Consider the following 26382-nt stretch of genomic DNA (forward strand, 5'->3'; position numbering starts at 1 on the left):
TTAACTTTGATGTTACCATGTTAAGTGTCAAAGGAACACAAAGATATTTAATACTCATTAAAATATAAGGTTTTGGTATAACCAAAACTTACAGCTCATTTAAAATCAGTGATACATGTACATATTAAACTTTGCATTTTCACTGTACATAATAAAATTTGAATATCACAGAAATATTTCAGAAGAATTGTACCACTGTTTATCTTTAAGCAACTTAGTCATATAGTGAAACCAAAGTAATATGAAATTGCAATGCATTATGTGCATATATGAAATTGAATGTTTTTACAAGCCAATAGGATCAATAATCCAAATCAGTGTACAAATATCAAGGAAACACTTCCACATGGTATATTTGAATCTTGCAATATTAATGACAAAGCAAATTGTATACCCATTTATAAAGTTCAAATCACTCCAGCTTTTTAAACTAAACACCATCTATTATATTCAACTTAAATTATTCTTATTCAAGCTCAGCCTCAATCACACAGAACTCTATTTCCATGAATGCTCAATTCCTCTAAAACAAAGCATAAATCTTTACTAAGGGAAAATACTTGCCTTAGGTGGTTTGAAGGGGTAGTCTGTAGGAAAATGAATTGTCAAAAAGAATACACCACCTTGATATGGGCTGTCATTCTGTGAAGAGAAAAACATGCTTAAAATTAAAAAAAAATTAATAATATTAAATAATATTATCTATTCTTTACACAGAAATGAAGAAATCTAAATTATTCCAAAAAAACCTCAGTTCATAGTAATAAAAAATATAAAATCAAAATTACTATATAGTGAATCCTATTTAAATCCCATTTTACAAATTTCTAGAGTATTGGGAAAAGGTATCCAGAAACACTAGTGTTCTAGATCCAAATTCTCATAAATGAAAAAGTACACTTAACAATAATAAAGCTTACAAACAGTATCATGTACTGGTCAGACTACAGAAATTAGAAAGCAAAATGTTAAGTGTGTTAAAAAAGCAGACAAAAACAATTTTTTTTTAAAATTTGAGACACGGTCCCATCGAGTTGTCCAGGCTGACCTCAAATTTCCCACCTCAGCCTCCCGAGTCCCTGGAATTATAGGCATACACCAACCAACACACTTTTATCAGGCAAATAAAAACTTTCAAAGATCTGACACTTTTAGAATACAGCTTATCAATTCCAACTCCTCAGAAAAATAATTATTAACTCCCCACTACACGCTAGATATGTGAAAAGATCACAGAAAATGATTTTTTAAAATCTTGACAGACTTAAAATTCTGTTACCAAGACCCATAAAGTACACATAATAAAATGTTATAGATATGAAATGTGAATGAAATACACAGGGGGTTCAAAAGAAAGAAGTTAATTATTGGTGAAGAATCGGGTTCAAAGAAATATATAACTCCCGCTGGGCACAATGGTGCATGATGCCTATAATTCCAGTGACTTGGCAAGCTGAGTCAGAAGGATCCAAAGTTTGTGGTCAGCCTCAGCAACTTAGTGAAACCGTGTTTCAAAAATGGCTTGGTGACAGAATGCCCCTGGGTTAAATACACAATACCACCAAAAAAAAAAAAAAAAAAAAAAGAAAATTGGACAACCAATGAAAGCAATAAAAGAGTAAGCTACTATTGAGTCCTATAAAATTTAATTAAAAAGACCTATAATAACAAAGCAACACCCAGGAATAGTAGGGGAAATAAATAAAATCAAAACCACCACTTATTTGACCCAGTTATCCCATTCAATGTATACTCAAAGAACTTAGGTGCCCTTCAATACACTGAATGGATAAGAAAATATGATGTGTATACATACATAATGGAATATTACTCCGCCATAATAAAAAATGACTTTTGCCAGTAAGTGGATATAACTGGAGACTATCATGCTAAGTAAAATAAATCAATCCCAAAAAACCAAAGGCTGAAATGTACTCTGAGATATGCCAGATACTAAAACAAAATAAATGAGGGTGGAGAGAAGAATAGAAATTCACTGGATTAGACAAAGGAAACTGAAGAGAAGGGAGGGGGGATGAAAATAGGAAAGAGCAGAATGAATCAAGACACAACTTTTCTATGTTCATATATGACATCATCAGTGAAATGCCACATCACATACAACCACATGAATGGGATCCTAGTTAGAATGTAATGGGATCCTAGTTAGAATGTAATACTCCATATGTATGTATGTCAAATGACACTCTACTGTCATGTATATCTAAAAATAGCAAATAAAATGTAAAAAAAAAGGGGAAAAAATTCAAAGCAAGGCACCCAAATAAGTTTTTACTATATAAATAATTAATAATTTTGTGATGGTCCTACATACTAAAGTTTTCTCAAAACCCCATTTCAGATGCTCTGTTTAACTTTCATTTTCCAGTTTCTCACAATCAAGGGTTATGTCTGAGTGCTTCTGAACAAAGAACTCAATGATGCAATTTAGGCAAAGCCAAATTTCATTTTACTTGTTTAAAAAAGAAAGGAAAAGAAAAAAAAAGCAGCTTAGCATTTCCATGTTATGTTACATTAAAATTCCACCACATCAAAGAAGAGACAGGAACTATAAAGAAAAAACAAAAACAAAGGAACTAAAAGAAGGAATACTTTCTATCTTTTCTGCAGAATCCTTCTATCCTGTTAGTTCTAGTTGCTGCTCCCCTGGTGTCTTATATTCCTTCTGTAAGGAATATAAGAATGATCTTATATTCCTAGAGATCATTTTTTGCTTCTAACTCCCACCCACATATATTTTGCACACTCTTGAAGTTTCCCTTAGTGTCATATTCATTCCTTGGCATTCATTCAAATGTCTATTCAATCTACTTGGTATCTCATCACATATACAAAACACAAACTCCTGATCTCTTCAACACTATTTTTCCTATCAACAGTAAATCACAATAGAAACCTATAAACCAGGATCTCGCAGTTGATTATTCCTTTCATCTGACTCATTCACAGTGGTTACCCAGTCCTAAAGAACTTCAAAATTTCTTGAATTTGCCTCTCCTTTATGCCTATGCCCACTGCCACTATCTTAGTTCAAGATGTTAGTACTGGTATTTCTGCTATTATTCTGGCTTTCCTTTCCAATTATCTCTGTCCTAGTGTTAAAGTGATTCCATTATATCTCCTATTTCTTTCCCTTATTTGAAATGTTATTCCCAATAGTCAATACATTAACCCAATTTGCTGGCTATTTACTAATTACAATCATCTACCTTATTTAATACTTATACTTCCCTCTTCTACTATATTACAATAGGATCTCTAAAGAGTAGGGTAAAAACTGGGTGGTGTGTATGCCTATAATCCCCAGGAACCTGGGAGGCCTAGACAGGATGATCCCAAGTTCAAGGCCAGCCTCAGCCACTTAGCACAGCCCTAAGCAACTTAGTTGAGACTGTCTCACAATAAAAGTAAGAAGAACTGGGAATGCAAAGCTTTGGTAAAGTGCCTCTGCAGAATCCCCACTACCAAAAAAAGAAAAAAGGGAAAATTTCACATATAATTAACCTTTGTAGAAAGTGACATAATACATTTAAAATTGATCTTTATGGATCAGTAAAATAATTCTTATGGACAGATTTTACTTCAGATGGCTTTTGTAGTTACACTCAAGCTAATATTCAGACAGTTCTATCTTTTATAACTGTCACAATTAGATGAGGTTAGTGTGGTTCTCCAAATACTTTCAAACATATCATTTTCTGCCAAAAATGCAGATATTAGAAGCAGTAAGAAAGTAAGTAAATTTCTTCTCTTTGTATGAAGTCTCATTGGTAACTACCCTTAATATAGTACAAAAAATTCAAAACATTTAAAAAACCACTTAACTAGCAAGTATCTGTCAAATCTTTCAAAGAATTTTAGTTTTTATCGGTATCTGTGATTCTTAATTATATGTACTATTATTATACACAAAATTTTTTTAAAATTTTAAAAAAAGTATTTATTCCATTCATTTGTTTTTATGTGGTGCTGAGGATCAAACCCAGGGCCTTGCGCATGCTAGGTGAGCGCTCTACCGCTGAGCCACAATCCCAGCCCCTATACACAAAAATTTTTGCCATAACTTTTTTTTTTTTAAAAGAGAGAGTGAGAGAGTGAGAGAGAGGAGAGTGAGAGAGTGGAGAGAGGGAGAGAGGGAGGGAGGGAGGGAGAGGGAGGGAGGGAGAGAGAGAGAGAGAGAGAGAGAGAGAGAGAGAGAGAGAGAGAGAGAGAGAGAGAGAGAGAGAGAGAGAGAGAGAGAGAGAGAGAGAGAGAGAGAGAGAATTTTTAATATTTATTTTTTAGTTCTCGGCGGACACAACAACATCTTTGTTGGTATGTGGTGCTGAGGATCGAACCCGGGCCGCACGCATGCCAGGCAAGTGCGCTACCGCTTGAGCCACATCCCCAGCCCCGCCATATAACTTCTAATGATACAGAGCACTTGACTAAAATTCAGCAGCTACTCTTTACTGAAACTTAAATTACATGCTACATTACTGAGAAAGAAATCTTTAGTTCTATGATACTACCATTACCTTAACTGACCTAAATAGTACTCTGAAGCAAATGTGATTTTGCTACTATCTAGTTCTCCCAAGCAAATCCACAATTTGTGGATTACTATGCTACCACACTGCCTGCTTTATTGTTATGGTTCACAAATACAAACCATATAGGGTAATCGTAGTCAAAAAATAAGATATTATTTACATTATAATGTGATACTCTGTCATAAGATGCATTCAGAAACCAAAACAAGGCACTGATGCATTCCACTCTAAAGATACAGTTAGCTGACATCTAAATTTGTGTGCTGCTTACATAGAAACTTATATATATGTTTAATGACCATTTTCCCATCTAGCATATTACTGGTGTTAAATAAAACTAGAAAAAGGAAATGGAAGCAGAAAGTTTTCAGTATAATATACAAGAAACTTAGAAAGTTCCTTCTACGTTAAGGGGGAAAAATGTTAAGAATTTGTGGAAGATACAATCTTAATCTTAACCCAGGATGTTTTAGTGCGCTTTAATATTCTGAAATTCTTAGATGGTATCCATAATTCTGAATATTCAATTATCCAGCCTATAGATTCTTATCAGGATAGAAAGGAATTTTGCTATATTCAGAATATCACTTTCTGCCTAATATTTTCAAATTTGTATGAGACTAAAATTCTGTAAGAAATTGAATATAAAAATAATACAAGTAAGCTAGATTCCTGGCAACTACAGGAACAGGGTAAGATCTTTGAGTAACAATTCATAATAGAAACAGAGCCAGTAAATTGTCTAATAAGAAGTTCAATGCCAGTGCTTCACATTGCTATGAAGGAAAACTGAAATTAAGGCAGAGAGAGATTTGGTAGATCCAAAGAGATGCTATACTCTACAAAACGGAACACAGGGATACACAATGTACATGTAACAAGTACAATATTCTATTTCTTTCAAAAGTAGTACAATTATGGTATAACCAAACCAGAATACACTACATAATAAAATAAACCTATGAACTAAATTTAAAAATTTATAATCAGACTGATGCTGAATTTTCAATTATAAGCAAAACTTTAAAAGTCTTAATACTTACAGGTCCCATAATTGTGGCTTGCCAATGAAACACTAGAAAAAGGGGGGAGAAAAAAAACTCTTTAGCATCATCCCAAAATACAAAAGCTTTTTTGAAGTTAGTCATATTAAAAAAAAATTAATTTAGAAATTACTTACTATCATCCCCAACTGGACCTGCAGAACATTGTGCTGGAGGGTCACGGGCCAAATCACTAAGTTCCTACACCAAAACAGAAAATGGTCATGTAATTTTAATTTAAGGAGACTGAATCCAGGCGTGGTATACCTCTGAGTTAAATTCCACGCCCCCAATTCCAACTTATTTTAAAATTTTATTTTCACACAAGTTCTCCTAAATTTCTTCAGTGGCAAAGAACTCCCAGTCCTCCTGCTTCAGACTCCAGAACACTGGAATTACCAGCATATGTCACCATCGCTGATTTCTTGGTGAGGCCATTCTTTTAAGACAATGCAATCACAATTATCAAATACTAGTCTATTAGGAGAAATAAAACATAAGTAACCTTAAGTCTGATTCCTAGAACATGGTAAGCATATTTATTTAACAGACACATGCTGAAACATCTTGGTTAGGGTTCATAAAAGTATTATATACCGATATAAAATTTTTTAAAAATATTTTTTAGTGTTGATGGACCTTTAATTTACTCATTTATTTATATGTGGTGCTGAGAATTGAACCCAGTGCCTCACACATGTGAGGCAAGCACTCTACCACTGAGCCACAACCCCAGCCCCTAAAATTTTTGTTAAAAGCTGATTTTTTTTTTTTTTTTAGTTTTAGGTGAACACAATATCTTTATTTTTATGTGGTGCTGAGAATCGAACCACATAACCCAATGCCCTACACATGCCAGGCGAGTGTGCTACCATTTGAGCCACACATCCCCAGCCCCCAAAGCTGATTTCTTACAAATCTCTTAACAGCTTTAAGAACCCAGACAAAGCAGAACTGAACATCAAGACCAGATCAGAGGCCCTTTTATTTGTATTAAATCCACAGTTCTTCCTGAACCACACTTGCATCTACAAAATCCACCAACTCCATTTTCCACTTTAAAAATCTCACAAAAGTCAGGTCTGGTGGTACAAACCCATAATCTCAAATACTTGAGAGGTTAAAGCAGGATGATTGCCAAGTTCAAGGCCAGTCCAGGAAACTTAGCATTTCTGAAAATAAATTAAGGGATAGGATGTGAAGAGCACTCTTATGAAGAGCATTTGTCATGCACAAGACCTTGGGTTCAAATCTAAACCTCCCCCAGACCCCCCAAAAAAACCCAACTGAAAAAACTCCACAACCCTCACAGGGCTAAGTATCCTCAGGTTGAATCTCATTACCTTCACCCACCGCCCCTTTTAGAGGGTGAAGGGTACCAGGGATGGATCTCAGGGACATTCCAACCACTGAGCCACATCCCTAGCCCTATTTTGAATTCTATTTAGAGATAGGGTTTCACCAAGTTGCTTAGTCCTGGCTTTGAACTTGAGATCCTCCTGCCTCAGCTTTCCAAGTCCCATGGGATCACCGTGGGACTTGGAAAGGTTAATGTAATGAGCGTGCCACCGTGCACGCTCATTACATTAACCTTTTAACTATTCCTAAAATTCTCTCTAGAATAACTACTTCTCTAGCATGTGTGAGGCCCTGGGTTTGATCCTCAGCACCACATTAAAATAAAGATGATATCGTGGTTCAACTAAAAAATTTAAAAAAAAAAAGGACAAGGTCAGGAGCCAACAAAAAGACAACAACAACAACAAAAACCTAAAGAACTAGAAAGCAAAAGAAGTTCCTAATTTTTTTTTTCTTTGTGCTGGGGATTGAACCCAGGGCCTCACACCTCCTAGGAAAGCACTTCCATTAATACTTTTAAGTACTTTCAAATTTTGTATGACACTAAAATTCTGTAAGGAACTAAATATATCCTCAGTCCAAAGGAATTTTTTTTTTTTTTAAAGAGGGTTGCAGTGGATTAATGTTGCTCACAGAGCCTCTTCAAGCCTTCCTAAGCCTCCCAAGTAGTAGCTGGGATTCCAGTGGCACACCACCACACACAACACCTAATTTTAAAAGATAAAGAATAATCTGTCCACTGCAACAATTTAATGTTATTGATACATTCACAACTCTTAAATGTTTAATCTTCTCTTTCACTTAATCAGAAAAATTTATTCACTAAGGTCAGGAATCAAACTGCATGGAAATAAATATACATATTGGTTATATATTTTTCCCAACTCTGATCTTTGATAAAACACTTGTACATCCAGCCCTGTATTTATTATAACCCCACGTACTAGACATATAAAAAAATGATTCCTAGCCCTCAGATGTGAAAGTTTTACCATGTGATCAATGCTTTAAGCCATCTGGTTTACATTTTGTTCTAGATTTTCTTTTTTAACATAGCTATTAGCTACATTCAAATAAGCCAGAGTGAGTTTAGTAGATATTCACTTTGCAGTCCTATAGATTCTGCCTTGTCTTCATCCACTAGAAGATTCTCAATGGCCAGAGTTCTAACATAAGCTCAAATGTGCAAGATTAGAAAACTTCTTTTCCTGGTTATTTCAGATTAAAGATAAACACTTCCTCCTTTTTAAGGACAGAATACAGGGCTCACTGATAACAAAGTAGACCCACTTACAAAGGACTTATCAGCCCACTCCTCCAGCCTTTGGTAAATGGAAGTATGACACTGCTATTTTTTCTGCTGGTATTAAACTTTGAGTTTAATACCAGTCAGGTATGCTAGGTAGTGGCCTCTGAACGGAGAGTTGGCAGGGTTATGAGTAAACATGGGAATAAATGAGAGGGTGGGCAGCCAGCCCGCCTGACTAGTCAAAGCTCTTGCTCAGTATAACAACTATTTCATTGTTCCAGTAATAATGTAACTCTAAAACAGGCTTGGTGGTGCAGGCTTGTAATTCCAGCAATTTGGGAGGCTGAGGCAGGGAACTTAGACAATGTCTCAAAATAAAAAGGATTGGGATGTAGCTCAGCTGGAGAGAGCAGAGTTCAAAGAAACCCCCACAAAACAAATAAGAAACCCTACAATTCTGTATTCCTTAATTGTGATCATATATATATAAAACTATGGCTGCTATGTTGACTATATCTGTAGAACAGCTATACAAATAACTTAAAGGGTTGGGGATGTAGCCAGTGGTACAGGATTCAATTTTTTACTACCAAACAAAAACAAAAACCCCTAATTTTATTGTGAATCAATTATAATGCAAATTTAACATTTTTTAAAAAAATTTAGATATTCTCTTAAATTAAGAAATTTCAGAATTATTATTCATGGGATTAGGGATGGTACATACCAACAAGAAGAAATGCAATGCTTGCCAAAAATTCACAATTTAATATATACTGAATGAGTACACCATAAAATATGTGAAAATCTGCTGGTGAATACAAATCCTATCAGTTTCAGTTGTTTGAAGAACTCCTATATAAATAGACATAAAGGCCCCACCCATTCTGGCACTGACTTTAGGGGGAGAAAAATTTAGAGGATTAATTTTATGTTTTTTCAGTATCTGTTGGCAATCTTTAAAATAGGCACTCAATAAACTTGATATAAAAAACCCCACTTTTAAGCATGTAGCAAATTGGAATAATTGAAGAAAGCTTCAAAACTAGAAGATGTTTCAAATTTTTCCTTACAAAACTGAGAAACTAAATAAAAGATTCAAGAGAATACAAGTCTATAACTGTGCTTTAAATATTTCAATTTATGGGAAAGCTCTATTGTTGGAGTTCCTATTTTAACTGGTTAAGTTTGTATTCTATACCAGTATGGAAATAAAATTGAGATCGCTTACAATATAAAATTCAAACTGGGTGAAACATTGATAAGAATGAAGACTAATTATAGAATGGCAAAGATTTTTTTTCTATAACAAAACCAAAGAAAAGCATTCTGAATGCAAATGTTAAAGCATCTGGGCTAAAATAGTAATTCCTACACTTAAAAAAAAAATGAGACTATTCTCCATTTAACAGGATATGTTCTAAACTTATTTTCTTTTGCAAAACTGGTTCTAGAGACAGAAGTCAACAGAGGATATGAATTTAAACTTTACTAGCCTCCAAAGAACTGCCATCTTCATCACATTAACAGATGGATATTAAACAGCTAACAATTTTTAAAAATATACCTATTTAATAGTTTTGCCCCCCAAAACAATTTGATCAATAAAATATTTAAGAAACTATACAATTCAACAATATTGGGATTATAGGTATGCACCACCATGCCTGGCCTTGAACTATTTTTGTTGATGGCCTCGACAGGGAAAGAGTAAGGGATGATGTTGCCCATAAGATTTATTGGCCTGCACAAAGAAAGCATGAAATCAGCCCTAAGTAAAATGTTCAACTTCTTGTGTAGCTTAAATAGAGATAACACTGAAAGACAGCCAAGTGAAGAGTTAATTCGAAAAGTACATATACACTTTAGGTTGGGGAGGACAGGCTAAAAATAAACATTATCACTATGTAAATATTACAAGTCATTAGAATTGATGAGTGTGTTCTGGATTTACAGAAAAAGTCCTAATAGTAAATTCTTAATTCAACATTAAGAAATGGATCTGGCACCCTGAAAATCAAAAGTAAAAACAAAAAACAAACTTTAGGGCTGGGGATGTAGCTCAAGCGGTAGTGCGCCTGGCATGCGTGCGGCCCAGGTTCAATTCTCAGTGCCACATAACAAAGATGTTGTGTCCACCCAAAACTAAAAAGATAAATATTAAAATTCTCTCTTAAAACAAACAAACAAAAAACAACTTTAAAAAGCAGTGATCAAACTATATCTAGTATGAATAGTTCAAGTAATACAACTTTGCTACAATAAACATCACAGGAAGAAAAGAGCAAATATCTTTCTTTTTAAGATGGGGAAGAACAGCCCCTAATGCTCAACATGTAAATATACTCTCAAATATTCAAGATACTAAAAATTTGAAGAAAATTCATTCCAAATACTTCTAATTTTTTTTTAAGAAAAAACTAAATGCTTTTCACTTTCAAAAAATATTATACACCAGATAAACAAAATAGCAAATAACAGCCAAACCACCACAGGTAGACTAACTCTATGTGAAATGTTTGGAAACAGAAGTATTTTGATTCCATATTTTTGAACATCTTCCCTAAACATAACACATTTAGGGGATGGGTCCCCTCCCAAGTCGGAACACAGAATTCATTTATTTTTCATGTATATTTTATATATATATATAAAAACCTATGGGTAATCTTATACATTATTAGTGATACCTGCATTTTGACTGTAACCTATTACATGAGATTGGGTGTGGAATAATCCACTTGGTGCCATCATGTGGTGCTCAAAAAGTTGTAACTTTTAGAGCACTTCAGATTTCTAATGCTTAACCTGCATCTGAAAAACTTTTCCCGCAGCTATCCATTAATCGATAAATGGGTTCTTATAGGCTAGATCATGTCCCATAGCATTCATCTGCCAACCCTATGATCACCCAAACCTTTATTAAATGGCAATCTATTTTAATATCATCTACAAACATCATACCATCTACAAAGTCATATACTTTGTTATAGATTAGAATCAAACCCAGTCTGATAAGAACATTTTCCCAGATTCCAAAACTTGTAAGTTGTACTGTTTAATTGGGGAACAAAATCAGAAACTAAAAAGACTTGGGCAACTTTAGTTCCCTATTTACAGAAGCACATGAAAAACAAAGTCCATTTTAAGGTTAAAAAGTTAGCTCCAGGGCTGGGGTTGTAGCTCAATGGTAGAGCGCTTGCCTAGCATGTGTGAGGCACTGGGTTTGATTCTCAGCATTGCATATAAATAAATAAAATAAAGGTCCATCAACAACTAAAATAATATTTAAAAAAGCTATCTCCAAATCAACTTATTCCCCTTTCCCATACAAAGGATAAAAATACAAATTTCAAAGTGTATTATTAAAATCCCAATGCATTTTACATAAACATTGCTAATACTCAAAAGACAGCATTATGAAGTAAAGACATGAGTATATGTCCCACCACATAGTATCAGTCTAAAGTCTCACTTGTAAACTAACTCAGGACAACTATTTCTTCATCTATAAAATAGGAATGTCTATTTTAACAGAAGTTTTGAGACAATGAGACTTAAAGCACTGACCTAGCACATAATGCACTTAACAAGCAGACCCTATATACACTGCCTATCTTAAAAGGTAAGACTTCCTGGGTGAAGCCCACAACTAACTTCTTTATTCAAAAAGAGCAAAACCTGTTTTGTACACAGACCACAAATACTAGCCATAGCTCATTTAAATCTTTGGGCCATGTGATAAATCATTAGGTTGAGCTGTCTAAAATGCCTGCTAAGCATCTAAATGCGCATTACTACAATCAGCGTGAAAACTATTTACATTATTCAAGTTCTTATATTTATTTACCAAGTTACCTATTTAATAATAAGCATGTTTGAAACAATTTAAAAAAACCTTAAGAAAAACATTTAGTAATATTTTTATATTTATTTTTTAGTTGTAGTTGGATACAATATATTTTATTTTAAATATATATATATATATATATATTTAGTTATAAGTGGACACAATGTCTTTATTTTTACTTTATGAGGTGCTGAGGATGGAACCCAGTGCTTCACACATGCTGGGGGAGTGCTCTACCCCTGAGCCACAAACCCAGCCCCAGTAATTTTTAAATAAAATAATTTAATGATGGTTTGGCCCAAATACCGGAAATGATTTCATTCATTATAAATACTAAAGGTCATATAAAGATGAACTAAAATATATGAACATACTATACATACATTTGAATTAAGAACCCTAAAAAATTATTCAAGAAATAATTTTCTTGCACACTGACATTTATGAATAACCATGAGTGCTAGCATTATCATTCCTTTAGAATGCAAAGTATAATTTCAGAAAGTTAATGCTATCTGAATTTATCAGCTATTTATTCTCATAATTTTAGGCTCATTATTTTCTAAATATCTTATTTTCCAAATTCTCTATGTTCAAGTCATTTCTGAAGTAATAGATGTAAAATTAAGCTAATAAACATGTATTTAAATATACTTTAAATTCAACATAGAAAAATAACCTAGGTAAAATGTACTAAGGCTCAAAGTAAAATGTCTTTTAAATATAAAACAGCTTTTTTAGACCTTACCACTTTTCTCTCTTGCCTTTTAAATAGTGGCCAATGATAATCCAATGATATGCCAGTGCTTACCTTGGAGATATCAAATAGTTTTCATGACAATATTATCCCCAGAGAATGAGCAGGGGGGGGGGAAATAAATCATTACAGATGTTCTTCGTTGTAGTTTTTCCCTTTCTCCAAATGTGACTGTAGTCCTGGGTGACTGGTCAGTCAATTATTTGGACACGACAAACCAAAGAATTTTACATCCTCGGCTTTGGTGAATAGTTTGGAAAGTACATAAAGTCTGGACAATGACCAAATTGTCTTTTTGTCTATGCCCATGATTTTCCAAACAAAATTTTCCTTCTATAATCTGGAGCTCTAAGGATGTCATCTCATCAGAGCTACAGGCAGACATGTGCACTGGATCTACAGGGGGAAGCCAATTGCCAAAGAAAAAGGGACTGCCTGGGCAACAGAGAAAACAAAGCAGACTTGGCATAAAGATGTGCAATAAGTCCCTGCAATTGTAGGCACTAGTTCCTACAGCTATTCCTTTGATCATTAACCACCATTAAATTTCCTTCTAATAAGTCGCTTATTTAATCTCGGTTATACCAAGAAGGAGGAAAAATATAGCAGGAAAAGAATGCTACCTGGCACCCTTTACCAAGTAGTTAGATCTTTTTTTTTTTTTTGCTAAAACAATGTAATGTTTGAGTATTGCTAGAAACGTGGAAGAAATCTAAATGAAGCAAAGTCTCAAAATGTAATTAAGAGGAACAAGAAGTCAGGCACCTCGGCTAATAAACAGTTAGCTTTCTACCACAGAAAAACTAAAGGTTAATTTAATTCCACTTCTGAAATGAAAAGTGCAATATTAACCTATGAACTAAAATTTTGCCATGAAATCATTTATTGATTCATATGAACATTGCCTTTTGGGTGCCAAGCATGTTAGGCTTGAAAATACTAAGGTAAGTAAAATAATGAACAACTTACCTCCTCAAATAAACTAAACTAAGCTAACAACACAAAAGAAAAAAATATGCATATACATGCTACAAGCTTAAAATAACAAATATACAAATGCATTCTAAATTCTGAAAAGGTAACCAGTAATTTTGCCTGGTTTAAAATACTGACATTTCAGTTGGGTTGACAGGAGGAACAAGCATATAGTCAAAGAAAAAAAAGCAAAAGCAAAAGCAGCATTAAGCTGAGAAACTGAAGTCAAGGGTATGGAAGCACAGATTTTAAAAATTTGCTTGAACAAGTATTATAGTTTGATAACCCACAGACACAGAACACAGTAAAGGAATGGTTGGAAAGGTTGATTAGGGATGAAAAAAAAGTTATATCGAAGACTACTCCAAAGGCAAATGGAAGACACTATTAAAGACAAATCAGGTTTGAATTTTTAATGTTCTAGCCATAGTACACGAGAAGTGCTTCTTTTTTAACTTTTAAATTAAGTCATGTCCTAAAGCATCTGCGTAGATGCTTGATCTAAAATTTAACACTTTTATTGTACTTCCTTTATGTTTTAAGAGGGATAGTAATGAGGTTTTCTAAAATACCTCTCAGATCGGCTTCCCCTTTCTCAGGAATAAACAATCTCAATTTCTGGGGGGTGGGGAGTGGTGGTACTGAGGATTAAAACCTTCAAATGCCAGACAAGCATTCTACTACAGAACTACATCCTTAGCACTTTTCCCCCTCATATTTCTGAGGCAGAGTATAAGTTGCCCAGCCTGGCTTCAAATCTGAGATCTGTCCTCCTGCTTTACTCTGTTTAACATTACAGTCCTTTGAGAATGGGAAAGGAACAACTGAGTTTGCCTGTAGGACACATTGCTTCAGTAGAACCACATGTAATATATGCCAGACAACTCAGAAAATAGAGACTAAGTTTCAAAAAGGCTCCATTCTCCATAGGCTCCACATTGAAGACATATTTAAGAATATATATATATATATATGAAATATTAAAAAAAGAAAGCCAATTGAGAAAACAATTTTATATTCCATTGTTCAAAAGAAAACTATTTGAAGAAGTTGAGAACAATTTCCAATGAAGCATCTTTTCAAATAATTTTTAAAGACATTAGAGTTTAAAATTTTCACAGGCTTACTAACAAAAACAATTTACAAAATTATCTGAAAAACTGAAATTGCCAGCTCACTGCTCCAGCAGATGGTGAGTGGCTAGGTCCAGAAAGAACAGCTCTCACATGGCACCTGTAAAATTTTCATACTCTGCTGACCATACCTCCCAAGGAGAAGAGCATTATTCAGATGAGTTCTTTGCTAACTATTAAGACCACTCAAACAAAGTTAGTATGAAGACTAACCAACTCTAGTTGTTATTGCTTCACTCATCTTGAAGGAACACTAAAAATGACTAACAAAATACAATTAGGGTACAATGCTAAGAAACTGTACTGCTTATAAAAAGAAGATACCTCTTTCCCCACAATGTTCTTTTTAGAGAAATTTTCTCATTTTAGGACCAGCTTTCTCTGTCTTAACTACTACTTCTAAAATTTTCGGCACAACCCGATGTGAGAATCCAGCCCTTTTTACCCCTTTGGAAAAATGCTACCTCCTTTTAAAAATCTGGAAGATCTAAAGAAAAGTCATAAATTACTCTACCTTTTTCTAATCTAGGTATGATCCTCAAAGCTCTCATGTGTTCTTAGTTCATCTCAACAGATTCACAAATCTCAACTGTCTGCCTATTTCCTGAAGACCTGGTGGACAGCCTGGCAAAAATCAAGACTGAATTCAGCAGATTTGTTCACCAACAAAATCTATTTAATGGGCAACCAACAGGTACAACTTATTCTCATATGGACATACACGTTTATAAAAGTAATGGATTAACCATATTTTTATCCTGAAAACATTTCTTTCGTGAGATTTCTATGAGAATGTATATAAACAGTTTAGAGGAAGAGCTTTCCTGTGATTATGATGGGATGCAAGATCTTTGATTTCCAGAAGTAAAATAAACAGGCCCACAGACATTGAACTAAAAGTCTAAATATAATGCTATGTTTTGTGCTTCTCTACTCTATTATTTCTCTTATTCAATGATGCGTGGCACTAGTAGTTATGTGACCAACTATAGACCATAAGAATAGCAGGCAAAGCTACTGAAAATATTAGTCTATCCTAGGCAACTTAGCAAGACTCTGACTTAAAAAAAAAAAAAAAGGGAAAGAAGGAAGGAAGGAAAAGAGGGGGAAAAAAAAGGTCCCTATCAAAGAGCTTAATAATCAGACATACAAGAATTATTTGTGAATAATGAAGCTATAAAGCAGCCATGTCAGGTAAGCCTTTATTAAAACTTAACGCCTGTCATTTGAGTTTCTTGAGCATTTACAGACTTACTTTCAATGACAAACATTATTTGTATATCAGATCAACATAACCCAAAGACATTAATGAAAACCAAGTTTCTATCATCAACCCTGCTACTGAAGTATAATTCTGCAAACAACATCCTCTCCAAAGTTCTATCATTTCCTCAAAGCTTATCAAAACTTAAGTGACACAATTATAGTGGTAAGACCAAGTTTATGGACTCTTCCCCTACTGCCAGGGTGCTCCACAATCATTTGTTATCCTAATTCTATGCTATCCATCTTGCACTTCACTTCATCAAAGAACTGAATGAGGTCATGCAGATTTCCCATCAGCACTTTTACCATTACTGAAAATTAATTTTTTTTAATCAATTTTCTATTTTTTTGGTACCAGAGAATGAACCCAAGGAGCAGTCCACCACTGAGTCACATCCCCAGCCCTTTTTTGTATTTTATTTAGAGACAGATTCTTGCTGAAATGATTAGGGGGCCGCTATATTGCTGAGATTGGTTTTGAACTTGTGGTCATGCTGCCTCAGCCTCACTAGCCACTGGAATTACAGGTATGCACCACAGCACCCAGCAAAAATTAATCTCTTGTATTAAGGAGTCTTTTTTTCAGAAGTAACTTTGACTTGACTTAAAAACCACTTTTCTGATTCAGTACTAAAACAGCCTTTAGCTGGGTGTGGTGGTGCACACCTGTAATCCCAGTGGCTCGGGAGGCTGAGACAGGAGGATAGCCAAGTTCAAAGCCAGCCTCAGGAAAAGTGAGGTGCTGAGCAACTCACTGAGACCCTCTCTCTAAATACAAAATAGGACTGGGGATGTGGCTTGGTGGTTAAGCATTCCTGAGTTCAATGCCCAATACCAAAACCAAAACCAACAGCTCTTACCTCAAAGCTTTATGCTGGATCAAATGAGGGTATGTATGAGAACAAAGTGGAATACATGCTGTGATAAGGAAATTTTGAAATTTGAGAATTTACACTCAGCTGACTATTCAGCAGTTAATAAATGCTATAACTCAGACAGGTGCAATGGTACACACCAATAATCCCAAAGAATAAGGAGGCCAAGACAGAGAATTTCAAGTTTGAGGACAGCCTCAGCAAATAAGTAAACTTAATGAGATACTGTCTCGAAACAAAAAAGGGCTGGGGATGTAACTTGGTGGTAAAGTGCCTCTGGGTTCAATCCCCAGTACCAAAAAATAAAAAAATAAAAAATAAATAAAAAATAAAAAGCTTTAACTGTTCATGTAAAGATCAAATTTATCATAATTTTTATTAGCTTTTAATGAAACTTCTGTATATCATATATAGGAACAAATATCCAGGAAGGAGGACTTCTCAGAAATATATGGTTACTAGCAGCTATTTCAACAGGATACTTAGCAAAAACTCTGTAAGATATTAACAATTTTCACAGAACTCCTGATTTCAGAAACACAATATTCAGCCCCTTTAAAATTTTTGGGGGGCTGAGGTTGTGGCTCAGTGGGAGAACGCTCGCCTAGCACACGTGAGGAACTGAGTTCAATCCTCAGCACCACATAAAAATAAAGGAATTGTGTCCACCTACAACTTAAAATATATAATGGGGGGGGGGAGTGGGTACTGGAGATTTAATTCAGGAGTACTCGGCCACTGAGCCTCATCCCTAGCCCTGTTTTGTATTTTATTTAGAGACAGGGTTCTCAGTTGTTAGTGCCTTGTTTCTGCTGAGGCTGGCTTTGAACTTGTGATCCTCTTGCCTCAGTCTCCTGAGCCCCTGGGATTACAGGCATGTGCCACCTAGCCTGGTTAAAATCCATGTTATTTGTAATTTCTTCTGAGAAATCCTGAAAGTTTCTTTTATCTTAGGGATTAACAGGTTCTGCACAATGTCTCATTACATCACTGATGAGGCATTAACTTCCTGTTTAGTCCTAATTATAGGTCAGATAAATTCTATTCATTAGACAAGATACCAAGAATGGCTTGAATGAATAATACAATTTTCTTTCTTTAGATCACCCTGAAGGTAAGTCACTTTATTCAAGCTGGGCCTGGTGGAATGCATTTGCAGTCCCAGTGAGAGGACTGTGTGAACCCAGGAATTCAAGGACAGCCTGGGTAAACAGAGAAGACATAGTCTCCAAAAACAAACAAAAACAACACAACAACAACAATAACAAAAAAACCCACCAGTCTTATTTGGACTGGACCAAGACAATAAGTCAAAGTTAGGTTCTAAGCTTTACTCCTTGAAACCTAATAAAGCACTTCACGGACATGAAAAACCAAAAACAATCATCAATTTAGTGGTACAAAATATGCTAATTATACATTAGCCATATTATAAAAAGGTTAGGATAACATAAATAAATACCTTGAAACAAGTTAACAAAGAAATTATGAATCACCAATGAGATCCCAGAGGTTAAATAGGACAAATTCAGCCATGAAAATTTGGGTCAAAGTCTCTGATACAAAGTAAGATTAAGATGAAAGTGTAGCTGGAAGATACAATTCAGATGTTTGAAAAAGGCATAAAAATACTTCACTGAAATCTCAGCAGCTCTGAAGGCTGAAGCAGGAAGTTCACAAGTTCAAAGCCAGTCTCAGCAACTCAGTGAGACCCCCGTCTCTAAATAAAATATGAAAAAGGGCTGGGGATGTGGCTCAGTGGATAAGTGTCCCTGGGTTCAATCCCAGGTACCAGGAAAAAAACCAACAGTTCATTGAACTTTTCCCCTCCCCATAACAAGGCCAAGACACTGTTCTGAGAATAAATCTTATTAAGAAAACTGGCTAGTAAGACATTAATGTATCTGATAATTATACTATTCAATACTGATTGCTATGGCAGCAAGACCAAATCAAGACAAAATTTCCAGTTAGAGAATAAAAACAGTTTAATTTTGTCAATTTCAAAACACTGATTTGTTTTGGCAAGGGGAATCAAGTACTTGTGAAAGAAAAGCCACACAGTAACAATGACAAAGTAGTACAGTAGTTTAGATAAACCTATCTTTAGTAATAAGCAAACCTTGTGTGAACATCAAGATTCCCCTTAACTTCTTTTAAACATTACTAACATGTTGTTGAAAGTGAAGTTGTACAAAGTTTATGTTTGTTTTCTCCAAAGAGATTCTCCTGGGTAACGAGTCTTCCTCATTTTTCATCCCCTGGGACTAGATTATCATGCCCAACACTGATTAAGCATTAAGCCCCAGTTAAGTATTGATTAGATTATTATCCTCTACAACTGGGGTTCTTAATTCAGAATAAGAGGGGTTTCAGCATTACCCAGAAATCATTTCAAAATTGTCTGTTTTCAGACAAAATGATTCAGTTAAGCTCAAAACTCTATGTAGCTATTTTTTAAAAACTGAGCATTCTGAAATTAAAATCCAACTGTTAAAATCCACACGTACAACAACAATATACGGTCGGATTTGTATACACTAATAGAAGCTGCTATTTTAAAACTAGTACAAAAGTCAATCTAGGATTTAAGAATTTGAACATTTAGTTTCTTCAACAGAAAGAAATCATTATAGCAAAATGCTTTTGAAAATCCTCAAGAGTTTTATCTTGGATAACAAGTTGCACCTGAACTTAGAACTGACATACAGTTTTTCCCAATGCTAGCAAGAGTATTCAACTTTACATCTATGTGATTAACAAAAACTAGAATTAGTAGCAGATGAGCCACAAGAATGAAAGAGGATAGTATCAGCCACCATTTTTCAAATTAAACAATGAGGAGGTTATTATATGATCACATCACTCAGTTAAGCACCTATCCTGCATAGTAAGCCAGCTGTAAAACCATCTTAGGACCATATAAAAGAAACATTCTCAAGACTCAAGTGTATCCAGCTTATAGACTGGTTGAGGACAGAAAGTGTATTTTGCTCACTTTAAGATGTCTCTAACACTTAACTGGCACGTGGAAGTTTCTAGCACTTAAAAAATTAAACTCATTCCTTTCATATATTCTTTTTGTTTGTTTGTTTTGGGGGCGGCGGGAATTTTTAATTTTTTTTTTTAGTTTTTGGCGGACACAACATCTTTGTTTGTATGTGGTGCTGAGGATCGAACCCGGGCCACACACATGCCAGGAGAGCACACTACCACTTGAGCCACATCCCCAGCCCCATATATTCTTAATACACCAATCAGTTATAACTAGTTATAGTAGTGAAATCCCCATTTTTTAAATATCAAGTGGATAAGAGAAGCTTACTTCAGGTGGAAATCTGATTTGAACCTTAGTTACTAGCTATGGGACTAGATAAGTAACTTAACCTGTTCTCTGTGCCCGTTAACCTCATTCATAAAATGGAGCTAATACTCCAAAAGTTAGAAAATGTTCAATATATAGTAAAGGCTTTTTATCAGTAGCAGGTATATGCAAAGTAAACCTTTTAAAATGACAAAACCCAATAGATCATTTACAAGTGCAGTGGTTAAGAGAACACTAGGGAACCAAATGACCTGGGTTTTGATCCCAACTCTGCCACATATGAAATTAGGCGTTTTCCCCTCTTAGCGTCTGTGCCCCCGTTTTCTGATTTCAAAATAGAGATACAAGTGCACTACTTCCTTGTTTTAAATTAGTTAATACAAGTTTTGTTTCAAATAGTTATACTGTAAATTATGAAAACATGAGTTTTCTTTTAGGTTTGGTTCATGTTCGATTTTGGGTAAAATTTACAAATATCCTCAAAACATATATACTGCAGTTATTTTGTTTAATGGGAGTGGTACAATTACCTATGGCCCCAAACACCAATCATTTTGGAGTTCCCACTTTTTTGATTTTCGTTGCCTAATAGACCTACTTACGACCATAATACAGGTTGGTACAGGTAAAAATTATAAAAAAGACAAAGGGTAAGATTATTTGATTGGTCTAAGAATAGCCATACTAAAAAAATCATACTGAAGGAAAAAAAAATTGTTCTATGACTTGATCAAACAAATTATTGAAGGTTCAAAGTATTCCAATAATATATTCGTGAAGAATATAAACATATCTCAATATCTGTCTTGGGGCACTTCAGACACAAATTCAAAGTAGGTGAAAGCACAACAAATCATACTGATACCAATGGTTAACTTGATTCCTTAAGAGGAAGGTTAAAAGAAAAAGAAACCCCTTCAGAATTGTCCACTCAATAAAACTTTTTGGACCTGGGAATATTTTTTAAAAGCGTCACATGTGGTATATCAAACCACAAACAAGTTAAAACTTTCTACAGGTTGGATCAACCATGTCCCAGAAACACTGGTTCTCCAATTTGGAAAGTGTTTTATGTCAAGATTCAGTCTTATATAATTCTTTATAAATAGTCTGAACAAGAGATAAGCTGGTATTAATTGCTAGACTAGAAATCATAGTTAAAAAACAAAGCCAAACCTGTTTATGTGAATTATACACTGATATTAAAAAGCAGTAGTATTCTTTTGTAACTATTAAGAGTGACATGCCAGAGGCCTGTTCAAAGCCACACAGTAACCCATGTGTCCTCAAAAATACCTAGACACTTAAGATTTCTTTTTACTGCTGGCATCCCAGTGTCTAGAACAGTGCCTAGAAATCTATTAGGCACACAAGAATTTATTGTTAATATATAACAAATACCCATCTAATAAAGACACATGGATAAATCTGCTTGGAGCTACAATTCTAATTGAAACATTTCTCCTCAATGGTCACTCTCTACCATTATGTTACTGCCTCTCTAGAGTTTTTAAATCATTAAAGTAGTGCCACAGCAGCTGGGTATCACCTGTAAAAGAAAAAAAAATCAATGAGACCTTCCTTCAAAGTGTTTTATTCCACACGGATAAAAATGTGAGATTATTCTCCACTGTAGTGGCCTGAACTAATTCCAGACAAAAAATTTTGATTTGTACTGAATATTATGTTCTCAAGTATGCTGTAAAATAAAACTAGGATCCTATGTGAGTTTGCCCTCTGATCACATAAAGGTTATTATTTAAAAATAATCTTTAAAAGTTTTAAATCCTAAAAAGGTCTTCTTCCTTTCCTTTGCTATCATTTCAAAAAACACAGGTATTCTACATCAACCCATAGTGACAATAACATTTCAGCATTACTTATCTTAAGAGTTAAGATGTCAACTTTCATCAAACAGCAGTTTTGCCAATCAAACTCCAAAGTTATATTTAGTAAATGCAAATTAAGCAGCACTGAGCCTGTTTTGGTAAAGTCAAATCCTTGCCATTCCTTCTGTAGAATTCTCTTTATAAAAGTATCCTATCAAAACCAAAGTTTTATCCTAAAACCTCCCCTTGTGTCCTATCTTCTAGTAAGGCTGAATTTATTCCACGACATTTTTTTCAAGTTAGCTGTAAATACTCCACCCTCCTTGATTGTGCAAGAACCAAATACAGCACACATACACAAGTTACACAAAAGGTAAACACAGTCTGAGAGTATGAATTTAAGTAAATTTCGAGCAGTGGGTCTCAGAGCAGGGTCCAATCCGATATAAAACTTAACACTTAACAAAGAATATTATTTCATATTATTACGAAAGGAGATGCCGGAAAGGGCCTGAACCAGTTAAAGCAGCCGCCATCTTAAAATGCGGGACAGAAGTTAGAGCAAGAAAATGAGACTAAACCACCGGAGGTGGAGGTTCCGCTCACCCCCAGAGCTTTGAGAAATCCTAGCCTTTTCTCAACTTAGATCAATAATTTACTATCAAACCACATTTCAAGCAGCGAAACAATCCTTCTTATGGCTGTTATTAAATGGGCAGAGGCAAAAAAATAGGTACACCTAGTTTCCCTTTACTGCCATCCCCCCTTCCAAGCCAAAAGAAAAAAGGAGCTTCCAGAGGCTTTTACATCAGTTCCCGGTGCCTCGGAAAATTAAATTCGGGTGCAAGCTGCAACTACAAAACATAGGAAGTGGCAACACTGTGTCAGTCCACCTCCTCCCAACCCTACTCATTCTTGTGTAACCTTCCCTGAGTCGACCAAGTTTCATTCACTTCAGCAGGCCAGAGTTCCACCCTGACCCTCAGTAAAGTTCGGGACTCACAGCTCTCCTCATTTCTTAGTTTACTACCTTTTCTTTTCCCCTCGAGAAAGCCTAGAGCCTTTATCTTAGAACTAAAAAATTTTTTGAAGAACCAAGAATACGAAGCATCGTGACATCTGCTGGAACGTCTCTCTGCAATTCCAACACCATAATCGGACTCTGAGTAGAAAATCGAAGCGCCTCAAGTCTCTTTTTCTCGCTCACAATCAGCACCGATTCCATGAGACATAGAATAACACCTCGCTTGCCACAAGTGTTCGGTTCCCCAGTCTCAAACCTCATTTCATAAAGCATATCTTCGTTTTCCACCTCCCAATGAAAGAAGTAACCCCAAGAGGTATTTTCAGAGTTATACGTCCCTTCCATCCCCACGATTTCCTCCGGGCCCAGGTCTTCCTTTCCTCCCACGACCCCATTCCTTTCAGTCCCAACAATATACCTTATTAATCCGTTTCAGCGCCATAGTCTGTGCTTTTCGTCTGGCTCCTCACTATCTCGGTGTGTGCTCAAAGGTCCGGCCAAAACTCTTGATTATCCGGGCGGCGGGGAAGGATTGTCTCTTCGTCTCACACCGGCTGTGCCAGACACAGGCGCCTTTTTGCAAAAACGGAGCAGATCAGCACTTGCACTGGCCCCGGAGAGACCCTGAAGATTCCAGGTCCCTTAAAACGGTCGCGATCCGGGGTGGGTGGGGTGGCAAAGCCACCAACAGCCTCTATGCCGTGCTTCGGACCGAAGTGGGGGCGAGGGTGACGGGAAGAACGGAGGGGTGGCTACAAGTTTAACTTCCCAGTCTCTCCAAAGGAAGAGACCCGGGTGGGAGAGGAGGAAGCGTAGGAGAAAGGGGTGGGTGCGGGGCAGGGTCCGGAGCCCAGCAGAGGAGGAGCCGGGGCCTAGTCGGCGCTATGCCGGCGTCACTAGGGCAAAGAAAGGCAAGGGGGGAGGGGGAAACAGGAGTCTCCGGACTGACGCCGGGCTTCTTTCGGTTTCGGCTCGAAGGTTTGGCCGGGGTAGAAAAGGAAATGAAGGAATAGACTTAATGTGTGTTCCTCTCCCCGAAGCTATAGCTTTTCAGTGTCGCCCCTGACGCCACCGTACACTCCGCCTTCCAGCGCGCTCTCGCGCGCGCCCGCCTAGCCACCACCACCGCCACGCGCCCGTGCTGCCCCTGAAGCTCCGGCTTAGGCGCGAGGACGCGCCCATTCCCCCTCCCCTTTAAGCAGAAGAGGCCCGGGTTTCTCCAGCCTCCCCGCCCTACCCCACCCAACCCAACAGGCTGGCTACTCAAGCCACCCAGGGCCCGTATTTCCCCTCTTACCAGGCCGGCCAGTGGGCCGGCCTCCCTTCCCTTCCCCTAGCTGTCCACACCCACGCGTACAGAGGGGCCGGGGCCTCCCTCAAGCTGCGGCCTCGGCCTCCTCCCCGCGCGGCAGCTGGTGCCTCCCCGGCCCTACGGGGCTCACGCGCACGACACAGCCACAAGATGTCCGCTCTGACGGAACTACTGCCAGCTGCCACGCTCCGCCCCTCCCCCCTCCTCCTGCCTCTTCACCGCCGCGTATCAGTCCGCCAACGCCGCCGTCGCGAGCACAGGATGAATCTAAGGGTGAAGGGGAACGGTTTACTTCCCACGTCCAGGGCCGAGCGAATCTGTGCCACCCCCTTTCCTTGTCCTTTTCGGAACAGCCCCTTCTTACTAAACGGATCTGAGGTTGGACTGGGAGGGCGGGGGACGGAGGCGGGTCATGGGCTGAGGGAGGGCGGGGGGAGACGAGTGGCGGAAACAGACTCAGAGAAGCATCGAGAACCGGAAGGAGACCATGGGAGGAAGGTAATGAAAGCAGCAGCTGCGCGGTGGAGCCCCACGCCCCTCCCAACCTCGTCCCCTAGTTTCCTCACTTGGTATTGAGGAGGCGGGTCTCGCGAGAACCTCGTGGCCGGCTAACCGGAGCTGCAGCTCTGCAATGACTTAAGGGCAGTTTTGTGCGCTCTTCCTGACTGGGTCCCGCCCCCAAATCACAAATTATCGCGAGATGCCCTGGGACGCCGGCTCGAACAGGGACAGGTCGCTGCCGGGGAAGCACCGCCCCTGAATGCTTATGCTGGTGGGAGGGAGAGGAAATGGAATTCCCCCGACTGATCTGAGCGCGCGCCGACACATCCCTCGCTCACGCGCCCAATCAGGAATGTGCGGTGGGAGGTACCAGGGATTAACTAGTAGATACCTTTAGTCAAGGTTGAGCAGTTTCTGAGGTTTCCGGTGGAACAGGTGAATGGTATTTACTCGCCCTGCTCTCGTGGGCTGGCTACCCAGCGAGAGGAGGCGCCTAGCAAAATAGAAACTGTAATTTAAAATAGACCCAGGCCGACAGCTGATAGCTTTCCCCGGTGCCGAAATTAGTGCATTTCTAACCCCAGGGGCTCAATACTGAGAAGAGCAGGCCAGCTCGAATCCCAGAGTTACAGCAGCTTCGAAATCCTAATTATGAATTGAGTAGAGAGGGGTGGGTTAGGGGCGGGCCATTTCTACAGTCCATCGCCACCACACGGCAAGGTTTAGATGTGGGAACAGGCTCAAATACCCCCCCCCTTCCCTTGCCATGTTTCAGTTTTTGAGCCAGAAAGTGGTGAAGCTCCAAGAAATAAGGTAGCGTTTTGGGTTAGAAAAATTTAATACTTGAAATATCGGCGAAAGGCGGGGGTGTGCAGATAGCAGTGGCCTATTCTGCTGGGTGTAAGGTACGAGTATTTTTGCTTTTCAGTGTATCTTTCGGGCAAAAAGTAGTAGGACCTTAACTTTTTATCTGGGGATATAATTTAGGTGTAGAGCACTTGCTTAGCGAGTTAGGAATCTCTGAATTTAAGCCCCAGAACCCTCCAAAATTATATATATAAATAAATAAAAGTTGGCTGCTTGAAGCTTCTTAACTCTTCAATGATCCCACTTACAAAAGGATTACATAGAAAAATACACCTGTTTTTAAAATATACTTGATTTAGAAAAACTATTGCAGAAAGTAATAAAAATTTCACAGGTTAGTGATAAATGGTCTAATATACTGTTCAAGTGAACATATAGTGAACTAGAGCAATTAAAGAGTGTTTCTCAAACTAATGTCAATAGAAGTCACCTGGAGTTTTGTTCAAAATGCGGATTTGGATTTA

General features: G+C 37.1%; 1 protein-coding gene across 4 annotated transcripts in view; it reads right to left on the reverse strand.

The window, feature by feature from the left end:
* Positions 1–25201, reverse strand: part of Ube2d3 (ubiquitin conjugating enzyme E2 D3) — a 30836-nt gene extending 5635 nt beyond the window's left edge. The window contains exons 1-5 of one of the 4 annotated variants that reach the window (XM_026398124.2): positions 25117–25201; positions 23657–23811; positions 5734–5797; positions 5597–5628; positions 565–642 (exon numbers count right to left, since the gene is read on the reverse strand). In XM_026398124.2, the coding sequence (XP_026253909.1) occupies positions 565–642; positions 5597–5628; positions 5734–5797; positions 23657–23680 (198 nt within the window). In that variant the 5' untranslated portion in view covers positions 23681–23811; positions 25117–25201. The other 3 variants (XM_077803164.1, XM_026398122.2, XM_026398123.2) reach the window with 3 other exon arrangements.
* Between the last annotated feature and the right edge of the window lie 1181 nt (positions 25202–26382).

This window comes from Urocitellus parryii, chromosome 10, assembly GCF_045843805.1.
Source record: "Urocitellus parryii isolate mUroPar1 chromosome 10, mUroPar1.hap1, whole genome shotgun sequence".
NCBI lineage: Eukaryota > Metazoa > Chordata > Mammalia > Rodentia > Sciuridae > Urocitellus > Urocitellus parryii.